Source organism: Penicillium bovifimosum (genome assembly GCF_028826915.1).
Source record: "Penicillium bovifimosum strain IBT 22155 chromosome Unknown utg000005l_segment0_segment0, whole genome shotgun sequence".
NCBI lineage: Eukaryota > Fungi > Ascomycota > Eurotiomycetes > Eurotiales > Aspergillaceae > Penicillium > Penicillium bovifimosum.
This window is the reverse complement of record NW_026622714.1, coordinates 2,163,132-2,176,039: the sequence shown is the minus strand read 5'-3', so window position 1 is coordinate 2,176,039 and position 12,908 is coordinate 2,163,132. Positions and strand designations below refer to the sequence as shown.

Genomic DNA, 12,908 nt, shown 5'->3' with positions numbered 1-12,908 from the left:
AACTCGAAGACAAGAGTGTACATAAATGTAATGTGGAAATTATACCAAAATTTAGGATCCTTTATACAGCGTGCCGAAAGCGAGATCCCAGATGCCAGTGGACTAAGCGAAGGCCAGCTTGCTTCAAAAATCCACAATCAGGGACCTCCAAGATAAGAAAAACGCTTGAGCTCATGTATATACTCCAAAGTAGTAGGTCGTAACATAGGTAGGGACATCAATCGTGACTCGGGGAGGCGAACCTCGGATCTCCTGCAGCTCAACTTCGACTGTCTTGTCGATCTCCGATTCCGGGCTCGTGAGGGGGGAACCGGGAGGCATGCGGTTATCCTCCTGATCAACGGCAAACCTCCAGCGATTATCGACACCCATGAACATGCGGAAACCATAACGTTTGTTCAAAGATGCGAGGTGAGCATGTCGTTGGGCACTGCTCCAATGATGAGTATCCGTAAAATCTTGAAGCATTTGGCTATGCGAAATCCAAGGAATGATGGCCCCGATCGAGCGCGGCATTCGTGGCCCACGGAAGCGACCGCGCCGTGTTCCGAAGACCAACAGCACGACTACCGTATCAAATGCAATGATCGCCAAAGCAATCGCAAGGGATGGAGCCGATGGAATCATGCACCACATACTGCGGGTGATTGTCGCATTTGTGGCCCGGACCGGGTGAGGCAGCGGCTCGAGGTAAATGTCGCGCCAAATGGAAAAGTAGGTGCTGTACACCCATTGATATACAGTTTGAGTCATGTCGGTCAGAAGAGCAGGATCTAAAGAATCAAATTCCGGGTCTTCGCGCTTATAGAGACGCGCAACGAGGAAGCCAGCCCAGTCGTAGGAAGTTATGTTGTATGTGCCGTTCTGCATGGTGGTATTGCCGACATAGTTGCTGGGGATAGCAGCAAAGACTTTGTTGAATTGACCAAGACTCACGGTCGCATTGTCGTACATGGCTCCATGAGTGATGAGCGTCTCGGGGACAGGTTTATGCCAACCTATCTGACCCTTCTGGTCAAACATGATGGAATAATTTTGTAACCTCATTTGAGGCTCACAATGTAATGCGACGGTGTTGTCATCCGTGATAGGGGTGTTCGGTAGGTAATTCCAACGACCGACTACCAGAACGGTCGATGTCTGACATAGATCCGATTCGTTGTTCTCGTCCGGGGACAAGAATTCAATAGACAGCGCAATACCTTCATCCCGGCTCTTCAAAGCTGGCATGCGTGCGTCGCATTCCATGGACGGATTGTCAAACATTCTGTAACGCCAATGATGATTATCATCGGATTTATCATAGACAAGAGCTTTGGAAGAAAGGGGCTCGCACTCGAGCGCGGTACCAACACCAAGAGTCGAGGCGGCGTAAGTCACATCTGACTGGCGATTATTCACGAGTATAGGAACGAAGGACTGATTTGGGCTGGTCCAGGGCAGCATGGGCACGCCGCTGGTGATACTGGTTTGTATCAAATCATACTCGGTAAATTGAGCGGCAAAATCCGTTTGTCGGAAAGTGGACTGACTATAATTCATTGTCAAATCCGTCGTGTCCATCGTCGAAGTCGTCCTTTTTTGGGTAAAAAGCGCACCCGCGACCACAGTCAAGGCCATGTTCACAACGCATGCGACGGATACGAGACCCAATAAGACATGTCGGTCACGAACGGATTTGATGAAAATAGCGAACGGACTCTGGGATGAATAGTTCAGTGACAATGATGTCCGTGCCGTGGCGTTGCCCCGTTGCAGGTGGACCCAAGGCTCCAAAATAGTCAGGTTGCGGTGAATGGATGTGCATAGAGATCCCACGGAGGAAGCGACCACGGAAGGCAAGAAGGATAAGACGACTTGGAATGCACTGGAATCAGATTGGGTGAGATGATTGAACCGGCCGTCCCGAAGCAAAGAGGAGACCACAAGTCCAATGAGAATGATAATACCCGCTAAGGCTAAGAACTCAATAAGAAAGAAAGGGATCATCAGAAAGTGAGGCATCGGATCAGCGCGGGTTTTGAGGTGACCTTCAAGCTTGACAGGAGATCCTGGTGGTGAGGTCAGCGATGAGTTGCGTATACAACGACAGGATGGGAGTGGCATGGGGTGATTATCACGAACCGTCTTCAGCGAGGATCTCCAGTCTGTTACCCGAAGGGCCCTGCCTCCAGTAACAACGAGCATTTCGGAAGATGCGACGGAGTTGACGGGTTGAAAATTGATGAAACTCCGCCACTGGCTCCGCAAGGATGTTGGAAGGGTGGAATATATCAGCGGCGATACTACACATAGCACCAATTGACCCTGGGTCGCTTTGAAGGAACAATGCTCGCGAACGATACATATAAAGAAGGTACATCGCCGTCAAGGTGGCGAAGGCGAGAATGAACTCTGACCAGATGGCAGCAAAACTGACCACTGCAATGGCGACTTGATTTGACGAGCGCATGGCGGTTATGACAGTCGGAGGATTTTCCGGATCAAACAGCCGACCAAGGGTGAGTACAAACGATTGCTTCACATCCCGCTCAATCTTGGATCCGAATTCGGCTTCTGTCATGACGGTTGATGTGTCGAGCACCAGCACAGGCTGGAGATCTCCCAGCTCCTGGCTGATGATAGGGAGTTCAGTCATTGTGCGAGCTCCCGTGGTAGAATTTTCACGAATAAACAACATATCACTTGTGTATGGAGCGCGTTGAGACAGCAGGGCCTGGAAGTGATCAATGTTGAATTCAGACGACGTGAGAGCGCGGGTGCTGCCTCGCTCGATCTCAATCGAGGTGATGGAGCCGTTAGAGTGCATGGAGACACGAGCTTCCGCCTTGTGGTAAATGATATCACAAGCAAACGCAGTACCATATGCAGAGTATTCGGTAACAGTCGAGTTAGGCCTGGTCACATTTACCCCAATCAACATGCCATAAACATCGAATGGATCGCAGCTAAATTCCGTGAAAGCTTGGGTTCGGTCTGGATATGCTTCCATAGCGGCAGCACTGATCGCCGGCTCCCAATACCGTACTTGCAAGTAGTCAGTGGAATGGAAGAAGACACTGTCGTATCGAAAGTCAAAAGTGCATTTTGTGGCGCCTCCGTAGGTATCTTTCAAGTCGATGGCACTAGCGTTCCATGAGATGGTAGGAAACGCCGCGTCCGGACGATCGTGGATAGCGACTGTGAGCTTATCTTCAACGGAAATGTTCTGACATGAAAGTTGCGCCCAATACAAAGTCTGATCCAGAGTCCAAATCGTGTTCTCATTATGATCGCTGTCGGGGATCTCCACGGGCGCAACGGCGTATTTAGAGGAGCGGGTCCGTCGCAATTGCTCACTCACGCTCAGCACAGAATCAAGAGTGCTGTTGGCCTGCGTGGCCATCCAGTTCGCTTGAGTGTTCAGATCCACTAGATTAGGCCAGCTTTTTATGGTTCCATGGTCAACCACATCCACCTCGCGTAGCTCAAAAACAGTACTTTGCAGAGCTGGGAGTATGATTCGGATGGAAAGGGTGACAAATGAGATCCAAAGAACTACCCAATGGCGGCGACGCGCGGCATTGATCGGGGTGAGAATTGTTTGGCCGAAGTTATAGTTGATGAAGAGGACAGCCGCTGGCGCTCCCTCGGGTCGGGACAATTGGAAGTATGGTTCCAGGCGGAGGACATCGAAATCTGTGACTGTCCACACCAGGACAAGCACCAGGGCAACGATTATAGGCAGGTAGTTATAGAGGAAAGATTGTACAGGAGAGATGTCCTCCGTGTAGGCGAAGAATAACAACCCCCCTTCACGGTCGCTGTACTGTCGTAGTGCTTCCAAAGCCAGAAGCATCGACAACATCAAACATATAATGGAGATCAGGTACGGCGGGCGCAGAGCCAGTGGGCGCCAACTCCGGGGTTCGCGGGGCGTTAGCGATCGAAAGGGGGCAAGGCGAGCTGTCTCCCATCTTTTGTTAGCATCTAGTCTGTGAGAACCAGCGGCTGATGCCGATTAGGGGGTGTGTCATGGAAGGCCACCACTCACCGATCAGTTGTGCCCAACGCCTTGCCCCATCGCTATCAGACATTCTGGAAGAGGCCCCAAGGGCGGACAATATAGTGGATATAATGGAAGGGCATTGCCAATTCAAGTCTCAACTGTTCAGGAGATGTTCGACGCAAACAAAACGAGCCATGGTTCACCAAGGGTCAAGGAACAGATGTAGATGCAAACGGGGAGGAAAATGACAGCTCAGTAGAGCCCGAAAACCGGGATGCAAAGAATGAACGAACCAAAGGCCAAGCAATGGATATTGAACATGACGAAAGTGGAACAGAAGGGGGACCGAATTTGCGGCTGTGCTGTGTACGGTCTGTGCCCACGTGTGGGGCGAACTAGGAACAACTGGTCGATTCTCCGTCTCGGTAGTCTCGTCTTGGCATTTGTATACAATGAAACTAGGCGGGAAATTGACTGAGGCGAGAGGTCATCATGTTATGATTCTTGCAGGTGGCCTCCAAACAAGATTTAGGGCTTCAATCTATCATGAGTAGGGGGTTGAGATGGGGAAAATCAATAATGCACGGAACCACACCCAATGGAGCGGAATTACGATTGATCCTTTCCATGTACCTACAACCTAGGTTTACCTTCGTCATATCACCAAATTCAAATCAAGTATATATATTCTATCTAAACGAGCGACTATACAGTAACAGTACAATGTTGGAATCTCCAACAAGCCCACAAAAAGAAGGATAACCTATACATACAAACAACGATGACGATCAGGCTTACTGTGATCACCGTTCAGAAAGAAGCCCTTACGACGAAGGGGTTCCAGTGAACAAGGGCCCACCAGTAGAAAGGACTTTGCGAGAGGAAAGTGTGCTAGGAGTAGGCATGCCAGTTCCGAATGGAGCAGTGGGAGTTCCAGTGGGAGGTAGGAAAGGCAGGGTCTGCTCGGCGCGTTTCTGAGCGCCAGCAGAGGCAATGGCACTGCCAATAGACTGGGAATCCTTCAACAGAGATGGAAGATCGGTGGGAATAGACACAGCCTCGCTGCGCTTCTGGGCACCAGCGGAAGCCAGCGCAGCAGCAGCAGACTCAGCGTCAGAAACCAGCGAAGGTAGATCGGTGGGGATGGAGAGGGCCTCGCCACGCTTCTGAGCACCGGCAGAAGAAAGAGCTGCAGCCACGGACTGGGCATCTGAGACCAGAGACGGGAGATCGGTGGGAATTGATAGGGATTCACCACGCTTCTGGGCGCCAGCGGAGGCCAGCGCAGCGACAGCCGACTCAGCGTCAGAAACCAACGACGGAAGGTCGGTAGGGATTGAGAGGGCCTCGCCGCGCTTCTGAGCACCAGCAGAAGCAAGAGCTGCAACCACCGACTGCGCATCTGAGACCAAGGATGGAAGGTCTGTCGGGGTAGTCAGCGCCTCCCCGCCCTTCACAGAACTGTTGCTGGGGCTAGAAGATGACGGCAGGCCAGTGCTGGAGGCAGCATGACTGCTGCTAGAAAAAGGAATAGCCGCGGCAGAGGCCGAAAGAGCGAGAGAGAGAGCGGCAAAAGAGGTCTTCATGGTGAAGTGAATGGTTGAACGAATTCTCCAAAGCAATGAAGTGTTGTTGATCAGCGATAGCTCGCACAGCGAGGGAAATTTGTATGGAAGAAAGAAGAAGATCGATGTACAAACTGATCTCGGATCTGCTTGATGAAGATCATTGAACAGAGGGAGACGAAGGGGATTTTATATCTTCTCGTGCGCTGACCTCCAACGTGAGCTCCAACAAGCCATCGACCGTTCGGAGCAAAAGCCGAGTGTTCCATCTGGCAAGAGATCTCATTGCCGGTGCCCTAGGCCCGTAGCGACTATGTCTGTACCCACGATTTCCTTATCTTGAAAATAGGGTCTTCATCCGTCAACCAAGGGCGCTCTTTCGATCTCGTCATCGTTTGAACCTGATATCTGAAGGGTTCGGCATATCTCAGCTCTGCGCGATAAATCATAACCGTTGGTTCATGTCGATCACCTGTCCGGATTGAGGCTGCCCTGAAGCAGAGCCATGGTACCAAGAGGATTTGGACCAGCGGTAGAGATAGTCTCAAAATTGTTGTCACCCCGCGGGCATTTAGAGTTAATGGATACAAGATCGATATGTGGAGAATGACACTCAAGTCTGAGCAATAAAGTGTGAGTGGCGTGCACGTGGACCTGAAATACTTAGACTGACAGCCGCATTTGGGAATAGCCCCGTGGGGACCACCTGAGCAAGAACGGTTCTGGAATGTGGAGAGAACATAGACCAGTTAGTTCCCAGAATGCTTATCTGGAGCGTTATGAAGTCTTTCCCACGGTTCGCAGTTCACGAACTTCAGAAAATCCGGGAGACTGACGATCCCGCCGATCACCGTTGTGTACGAGATTCCCGAGGTCGCCTCTGAGGCTATGAGCAATTACGTTCAACGGTTCATCACTAAGGATATTCGGCTCCATTTCCGCTCGATTTGCCGACTGGGCTTTCCGAGGTTCACATATCGGGCGGCCTTGAACTCGGCATCATTCGGCATCCTCGGCGTAGCGCAACTCAGTACAATGCCGGTCTCAGTTTTGAAGCTCAATTTCAAGAGAACGTACTAAGCCCTGAGCTACCTTGTCCGGTTTAGACCCCAACTTTGACTCAAGATGTGCGCCCGGCGTAGTTGAGCGTTGCGTGGATCCTTGTGGATGTATCTCTTTGTCGGTCGTTTTAGTCTCAAGTCGAAGAATAGGCCGCGCACACCTTACGATCTCGTCACTACCTTGTAAGCTCCCATAAATTAGGCACTGACGCGGTTGCCCCCAGGTCGACCTGGTATGAATAGGCAAGGATTCCGGGGCCGTGGGTTCTTGCCAATAATGTCGCAAACGGTCGAGGCCCTGAGGGACTTGAGTCTAATGGAAGTAATGGGCCAATGGTAGGGGATTGATTGCATACAGAGACAGGCAAAAAGAAAAGAGAAGCAAACATTGTCAAAGCTAATTAACATGTTGCACTCGTTCTATCACCTCTCGGCCCCTCGGGGTAGGTCAGGAATCTCTTCCTATCTCTTATCTCGCCAAGTGAAAATCTAGACCATCTCAAACAAAAGTACTAAACATAAAGTGGGCATAGTTACTTGAGAAGTCTCATTGGGGTGCCGGGTGAGGTGATGAGGTGATCAAATCACGAGGGCCGAGGCCACAGGAATTGGCACGAGTATCGAAGCTCGGAAACTGCGGGAAACAGTGATCGCAAAAGGCACTGGCAGTAGAATATTAAAACCCTCGAAGTCGGTGAAACACAGCCTGAAGTATTCAGCTCTGAAGGCTGGAGCAGTCCAGCTGAAGGAAGGTCCATGGACTCTCGGATGACATGGCCCCCAAGCCCGACTTGTCTTGGCAGTCGGAGCTTCCCCGAGACCTCCGTCGTCCCTCCTCGTTAATCACCATCTCACTTCCTCTCCTTGTCCGCGTCTCTCATCAAACATGGGTCTCATCAGCAAATTGGTCAAGACATCCGTCGCAGGCGGCATCGCCTCGGTCGGTGTCTTCTGGGGCGCGACGCGCAATGCCACTTTCGTGCCCATGGACTCCTCCGACCCGATCTTCCAACATGCCCTCTTCAACAAGCTCAACCCGAATCGCAACCCGCCTATGTATGATGTCTGCGTTCGTCGAGTTCCCCTAGATAAGATCCAGCCCTCTCTGCTGGAGGAGAAGGGCAAGTTGGTCGAGGCCTTCTGTGCTGGTGTCTGGGGTGGTATGGGTGAGTTTACTGGGAAATACTATCCTCCTCATAACAACACACTCTAATCCATTGTCTACCGGCATGCAGGATACATCCCCCAGCGAGCCTACCTTGAGCGAAAGTACCGTGGCCCCGAGACAGCCAACCAGCTCTGGGACCGCAAGGACTTGCTTGAAGACAAGTACGACGTCGGCACCCTCATCACCGATCACTTTGAAGTCGTCGAGAAGAGCGAAGACCGTATTGTTCTCCGCTGCGGTGACTCCCCACGTATCCAGGAAGTCCGCCCCTCTGATGGTCTTTTCGAAATCGCCGCTGTTGTCAAGAGGGAACAAGGTGTGGCTGAATTCAGCTTGAAGAGCTGCTTCTACCAGGGTCTCGGGAAGGCCGATCAACCCATGGATGCCAAGATTGCTTGGGCACACCGTCAATATACCAAGTTGCTGGTGGAGACCGCCGTGCTGAAGAAGTGTGTCTTGTAAGGGAGTGTATGGAGGGTCTCTTGCTTGCCGACGAACGGGATTTACCGGTATACAAATAGCCCCGAATCTTCCATTGGGCCCTGTCGTGTATATTTTCCTTCTGATATCCCTATATACGGTCCTCGCGCTAGCGACCCTAAAGTTTCGGCTCAATCGGCACCAGGGGATTCTCATTGAAAATTGTACATTATTATCGATTGCGTGTATCTATCTGCAACATATGATCAACTCCTCAACTCTTCACCACCTCTGTCTGGGGCCCCTCTGACTCTAGGTATCCCTTTTCATCGGTAGCGGATGGTGCGGGTTCGCTGGTGAGAGTGATCGCCAGAACGGTTGGGATGGCAATAATCAACGAGCCGATGCAGAGACCCCAGTTCATAGCGAGTTGGGTCATGGCAGGCGTCTCCACGGCATTGACACGCCATGACATGGCACCTCCAGTGCTCTGGAAGGTCTTGTACGCTCCAACCAAAACGGCAGCCGCAGCCGGGGAGTTGGATTGAGCACCAATGAGCCAGTAGCAGTACGACTGCCAGAGCGCATCATATGCGCCATAAAAGATGTAAAGGAACATCGGGCCTACAGAGATGCTGCCTTGGGTGTAATCGATGTCCTGCTTGAAACCTCGCAACAAGCGGGCATCGGACCACTTCTGGAACACATAACCCCCACCCCAAATGGCCATTCCGGTGACCAACAGGAAAACCCAAGCGACGCGAGCGCGCATAGGGCGGGTAAGCCCCGGAATATCGAGGATGGAACCCATAACAAGTCCACCCAGCATCTGTGCCATCCAATAGAGCGCACCGTTGAGTGAACGAGTTCGGATGTTAAAGTTCATGCCGTTCACTGCGTTCTGCTGATAGGAGTAGAACACATTGGCTGAGAAGAAGAGGGGTAGCATGCACAAGACCTGCCAGTGGCAGAGAGTCTTCACAGAGTGGCGAGCAATCTGGCGCCAATTCTTCTCGCTCTCTGGGGTCACTTGCAACTCAGCCACCCGAACATAGGACGGAGGGCAAATGAGTGAACCGAGGAGCCACCCAAAGGCCATAATAACGAGCAAGGCAATATATGTTCCATCGTTCACGGTTCCAGTCGTCGAGCCGTAGTTGAGGCCGAAGCTAGCGAGCGATCCAACTCCACCGCCCAGGTTGAAGATGATCCAGAAGACAGCAATTGCGCGCCCCTTTTGGGACTCTGGTACATAGGTTGTCATGATCGCACCCTGAGCAACCCATAAGAACGATGCACCCACACCGAGAATCGCACCGGCAGCAATAACGAACGCGCCGTTGCTTGTCGCTATGATGAGACATCGTCAGCTTTGCATACAACAGGTCTGGGCCATCCACAAACTCACAATTGAAACACAACAGACTGCCGGAATACAACGCATAGGTCCAGCCTCCGAGCAAGAGACAAACTCTTGGTCCAACACGGTCAAAGATCGGGCCAACCACGAATAGAGCAGTTCCAGCAGTGGCAGACAGAAGAGCGACATTGGCATTTGCAGCCACAGTTTGGTCGACTTGGCCAGAACCACCCAGACCACTGAGGGCATTGTACATCTATTCCTCTGTTAGCCAAACTGGGAGGCCTCTATTTGTCGCGATCCAATACTCACACCCGGGCAGCAGAAGCAGATAAAACTGATCAAGATGATCTGAAACCAAGAATTGGTCCAGAGCTTCCACAAGGTCGAACGGTTTCCATTGTCAGAGCCAGTCACTGAGGTATTCCCTGCTTCAATTCTTGATTCGGTCGACATCTTCAACACTGTGCCAGTGAATGATCGGCCTCTGGAAATTTCCAGGGGAGACGATCTCAACTTATGTTGGCGACATTTCCCCAGGGCTCTCTAATCACGGGTGGGCCACGGTACAATCGAGTCTGGGGCCCCACGCGATACGGGGCTTGGGTTGCACGCGAGCATAAAAATTCCATGGGTTTATCGCGGTGTCTCAGCGACTACACCACTCGTATGTAGCATCCGATGTGGGGAACCCACATGGCGTGGTAGTGAATTGTTGAGACAGTTATCAGGAAGATCTTTACCTTTTTATCGAGGAGAAAAGACCTCCACATTGGACGAAGTCCGGGGGGGAAAAGCCACTCCACAATACGGTCGCTTGTCAGCCGGGCCCGGGCCAATGCTAGAACGCGCCGCCACGCGCTAGTTACCACAGTGTACCTCAGTCCCCATTGTAACTCTACCGAGTAACATCTCGCCTTGGCTCTTGGCTTTACACAAAAAAATCATGGCGGGGGCCACATCGGTATCGGCACCCTTGGGGGCCGAACTAAGCACTCTGCCGGCATAATGTGAAGTGGAATGGATACCGAACTCGCTTCGCGCTAGTGTAAAAAGCCTCTTAATCGCCAATTTTCGCGTGGTGTGAGATCCGTGATTCGTTTGCATAAAAAAATTCATCCCTAACCAGCATTCTCCTGGCAAGCTTGTCACTTGTGGCCTCCAATTGCATAATGGATCTCGGCAGTTTAGCCAACCTCCAAACGGAGGGGGTCAATCCCCGAACCGTGCATATCGATCGCATGTCGACACTGGAGATGTGTACTGTGATCAATGCGGACGATCAGAAAGTGGCAGAGACAGTTGTTCCTTGCTTGCCCGTGATTGCAGGCGCCATCGACGCATTGACCCCGCGGGTTCGACAAGGGGGCCGGGTGATCTATGTTGGTGCTGGAACCAGTGGAAGGTTAGTTATTCCCACTAGTGGTTTAACATTGAGCCTCTAGTAAACATCATCATCTAGGCTTGGAGTCTTGGACGCATCGGAGATTCCCCCCACATTCGCAGCACCTCGTGGACAGTTCGTCGGTCTCATTGCAGGCGGCGATGCTGCTATCAGATCAGCGCAAGAGGGTGCTGAGGATAACGAGAAAGCAGGCGAGGAAGAGATGAAAGCCCTGAACCTTAACCCTGAACTCGACAGTATCATTGGAATTGCCAGTTCAGGACGGACACCATATGTACTGGGTTGCCTCGCTTTTGCTAAGAGCATCGGCTGTTTGACAATCGCTGTTGTTTGCACAAGTCCGTCCGCAATAGGCTCTTCGGGTAATACTGATTTTCTTATTGCACCCATATCAGGACCGGAAGTGGTCACTGGTAGCACGCGGCTAAAGGCCGGCACTGTGACGAAGCTAGTCTTGAATATGCTCAGTACTGGCACCATGATCCGCACGGGAAAGACCTACGGAAACATGGTATGTCATATTCCCTGCTTCCTGGAATATAGCTAACTTCGATAAAGATGGTTGATCTCGTGGCCTCGAATCTGAAACTCGAGCAGCGATCCCGGAATATCCTGCGGAGGCTGAGTGCGAAGTGTCATTCCGCGTCCGATGAGGAATTAGATGAGCTCTTGGCGAAAAGCAACCGAAGTGTCAAGCTGGCTATCTTGGCTGCAGAAAGCGGAGAGTCAGTTGCGACATGCCAAGGCTACCTCGAGGCTGCTGGTGGAGTTTTGGCCAGGGCACTGGCTGTAATCTCTAAGCCCATCTCTAGGGCCAACGAACAGAATCCCATGAGCTCCAAAGCTACCCGAAAATTCGTCTTATGCATCGATGGCGGTGGCACAAAATGTGCCGCTGTGGTGGCCGAAGGAACCAGTATCGTGGGCCGGGGATCCGCTGGTCCATGCAATCTGTATGCCTTCTTTCTTCAGTCAACGAATGTTCATGTGATACTGACTTCCTATAGAACCGACAGCATCGGAAACATTGATAGTGTTATTGACACTTTACTTGAAGCAACAAAGTCTGCGATGAAAGACCACTTGCCAAGCGGCGTGGAACAGTTGGAGTCATCATGGAAAGCGTATCTTCAAACGTGCTTCACCTCTGTGTGGATTGGACTGGCTGGTCTAGAACGGGCTGGCTTGGAGGAAGTGCTGGCGCCCAAGTTGCGCGAGGCATTCGGTATTTCCGAGGAAAATAATTTCCGATTGACCAACGACGTTGATCAATTAACCGCGGCAGTTCCAACAACGCAAGGTACCCCATCTGTCCTTGTGTTGATTGCGGGTACCGGAAGTGTTGCTATGAGGTATGATTGGTCTCAGGGTCAGCAAAGATACACTCGTTCTGCCCGTTCTGGAGGCTGGGGTCACATGCTCGGGGACGAAGGGGGCGGCTACTCAATTGGCATGAAAGCCATCCAACACACCCTTGCAGTCTCCGAAGACATAACGCTAGGTCTCACCACCAGTGGAGGCGACGAACTCGCCAAGGCAGTTGCAGAGAAATTGGGATGTCAAGTCTCCGAGAGCGCCAGCGTACTGAACAACATCCTTGCTCAGAACTATTCTCGGAGTGTGAAGGCACGTATCGCCAGTATTGCGCCTGTGGTTCTCGAACTGATGGATGGAACCAATACCGCGGGGGGTATTGTGAATGCACAGGTAGAGAAATTAGTGGGCGAGACTCTCGGCCGTTTGGTGAATCCTCAATCCACTGGCTATCACCCATCAGAGGGTACTGTGTTAGTCTTGGCTGGGGGACTGATGAAGAATGCGAAGTACAGGGCCTCCTTGGAGGCACAATTGAGCTCGCACAATTTATTGTTCCAAGGGACAGTGGTGGTTGAAGATGCAGCCGGTGTCGGGGCCAAGTATCTGAGTCGTTGATTGTTAGGC

General features: G+C 51.7%; 5 protein-coding genes across 5 annotated transcripts; 2 read left to right on the top strand and 3 right to left on the bottom strand.

Annotated features, from left to right (window-relative positions):
* Window positions 1-171: 171 nt before the first annotated feature.
* On the bottom strand, window positions 172-4,076 carry N7515_005991 (DUF3433 domain-containing protein; the record flags this gene model as incomplete). The annotated part of the gene is made up of 3 exons (XM_056666735.1): window positions 172-2,051; window positions 2,125-3,990; window positions 4,034-4,076. The coding sequence occupies 3 exons, from the start codon at window positions 4,074-4,076 to the stop codon at window positions 172-174; spliced, it is 3,789 nt and encodes a 1,262-aa protein (XP_056520331.1).
* A 736-nt stretch (window positions 4,077-4,812) lies between these two features.
* Window positions 4,813-5,574, bottom strand: N7515_005990 (uncharacterized protein; the record flags this gene model as incomplete). The annotated part of the gene is made up of 1 exon (XM_056666734.1): window positions 4,813-5,574. The coding sequence occupies one exon, from the start codon at window positions 5,572-5,574 to the stop codon at window positions 4,813-4,815; it is 762 nt and encodes a 253-aa protein (XP_056520330.1).
* Window positions 5,575-7,500: 1,926 nt separating this feature from the next.
* Window positions 7,501-8,244, top strand: N7515_005989 (uncharacterized protein; the record flags this gene model as incomplete). The annotated part of the gene is made up of 2 exons (XM_056666733.1): window positions 7,501-7,780; window positions 7,850-8,244. 2 exons carry the CDS (start codon window positions 7,501-7,503, stop codon window positions 8,242-8,244), a joined length of 675 nt encoding a protein of 224 aa, XP_056520329.1.
* Window positions 8,245-8,476: 232 nt separating this feature from the next.
* On the bottom strand, window positions 8,477-10,018 carry N7515_005988 (putative MFS transporter; the record flags this gene model as incomplete). The annotated part of the gene is made up of 3 exons (XM_056666732.1): window positions 8,477-9,552; window positions 9,611-9,818; window positions 9,875-10,018. 3 exons carry the CDS (start codon window positions 10,016-10,018, stop codon window positions 8,477-8,479), a joined length of 1,428 nt encoding a protein of 475 aa, XP_056520328.1.
* Window positions 10,019-10,734: 716 nt separating this feature from the next.
* Window positions 10,735-12,899, top strand: N7515_005987 (putative glucokinase regulator family protein; the record flags this gene model as incomplete). The annotated part of the gene is made up of 4 exons (XM_056666731.1): window positions 10,735-10,967; window positions 11,025-11,478; window positions 11,526-11,920; window positions 11,975-12,899. The coding sequence occupies 4 exons, from the start codon at window positions 10,735-10,737 to the stop codon at window positions 12,897-12,899; spliced, it is 2,007 nt and encodes a 668-aa protein (XP_056520327.1).
* Window positions 12,900-12,908: the final 9 nt, after the last annotated feature.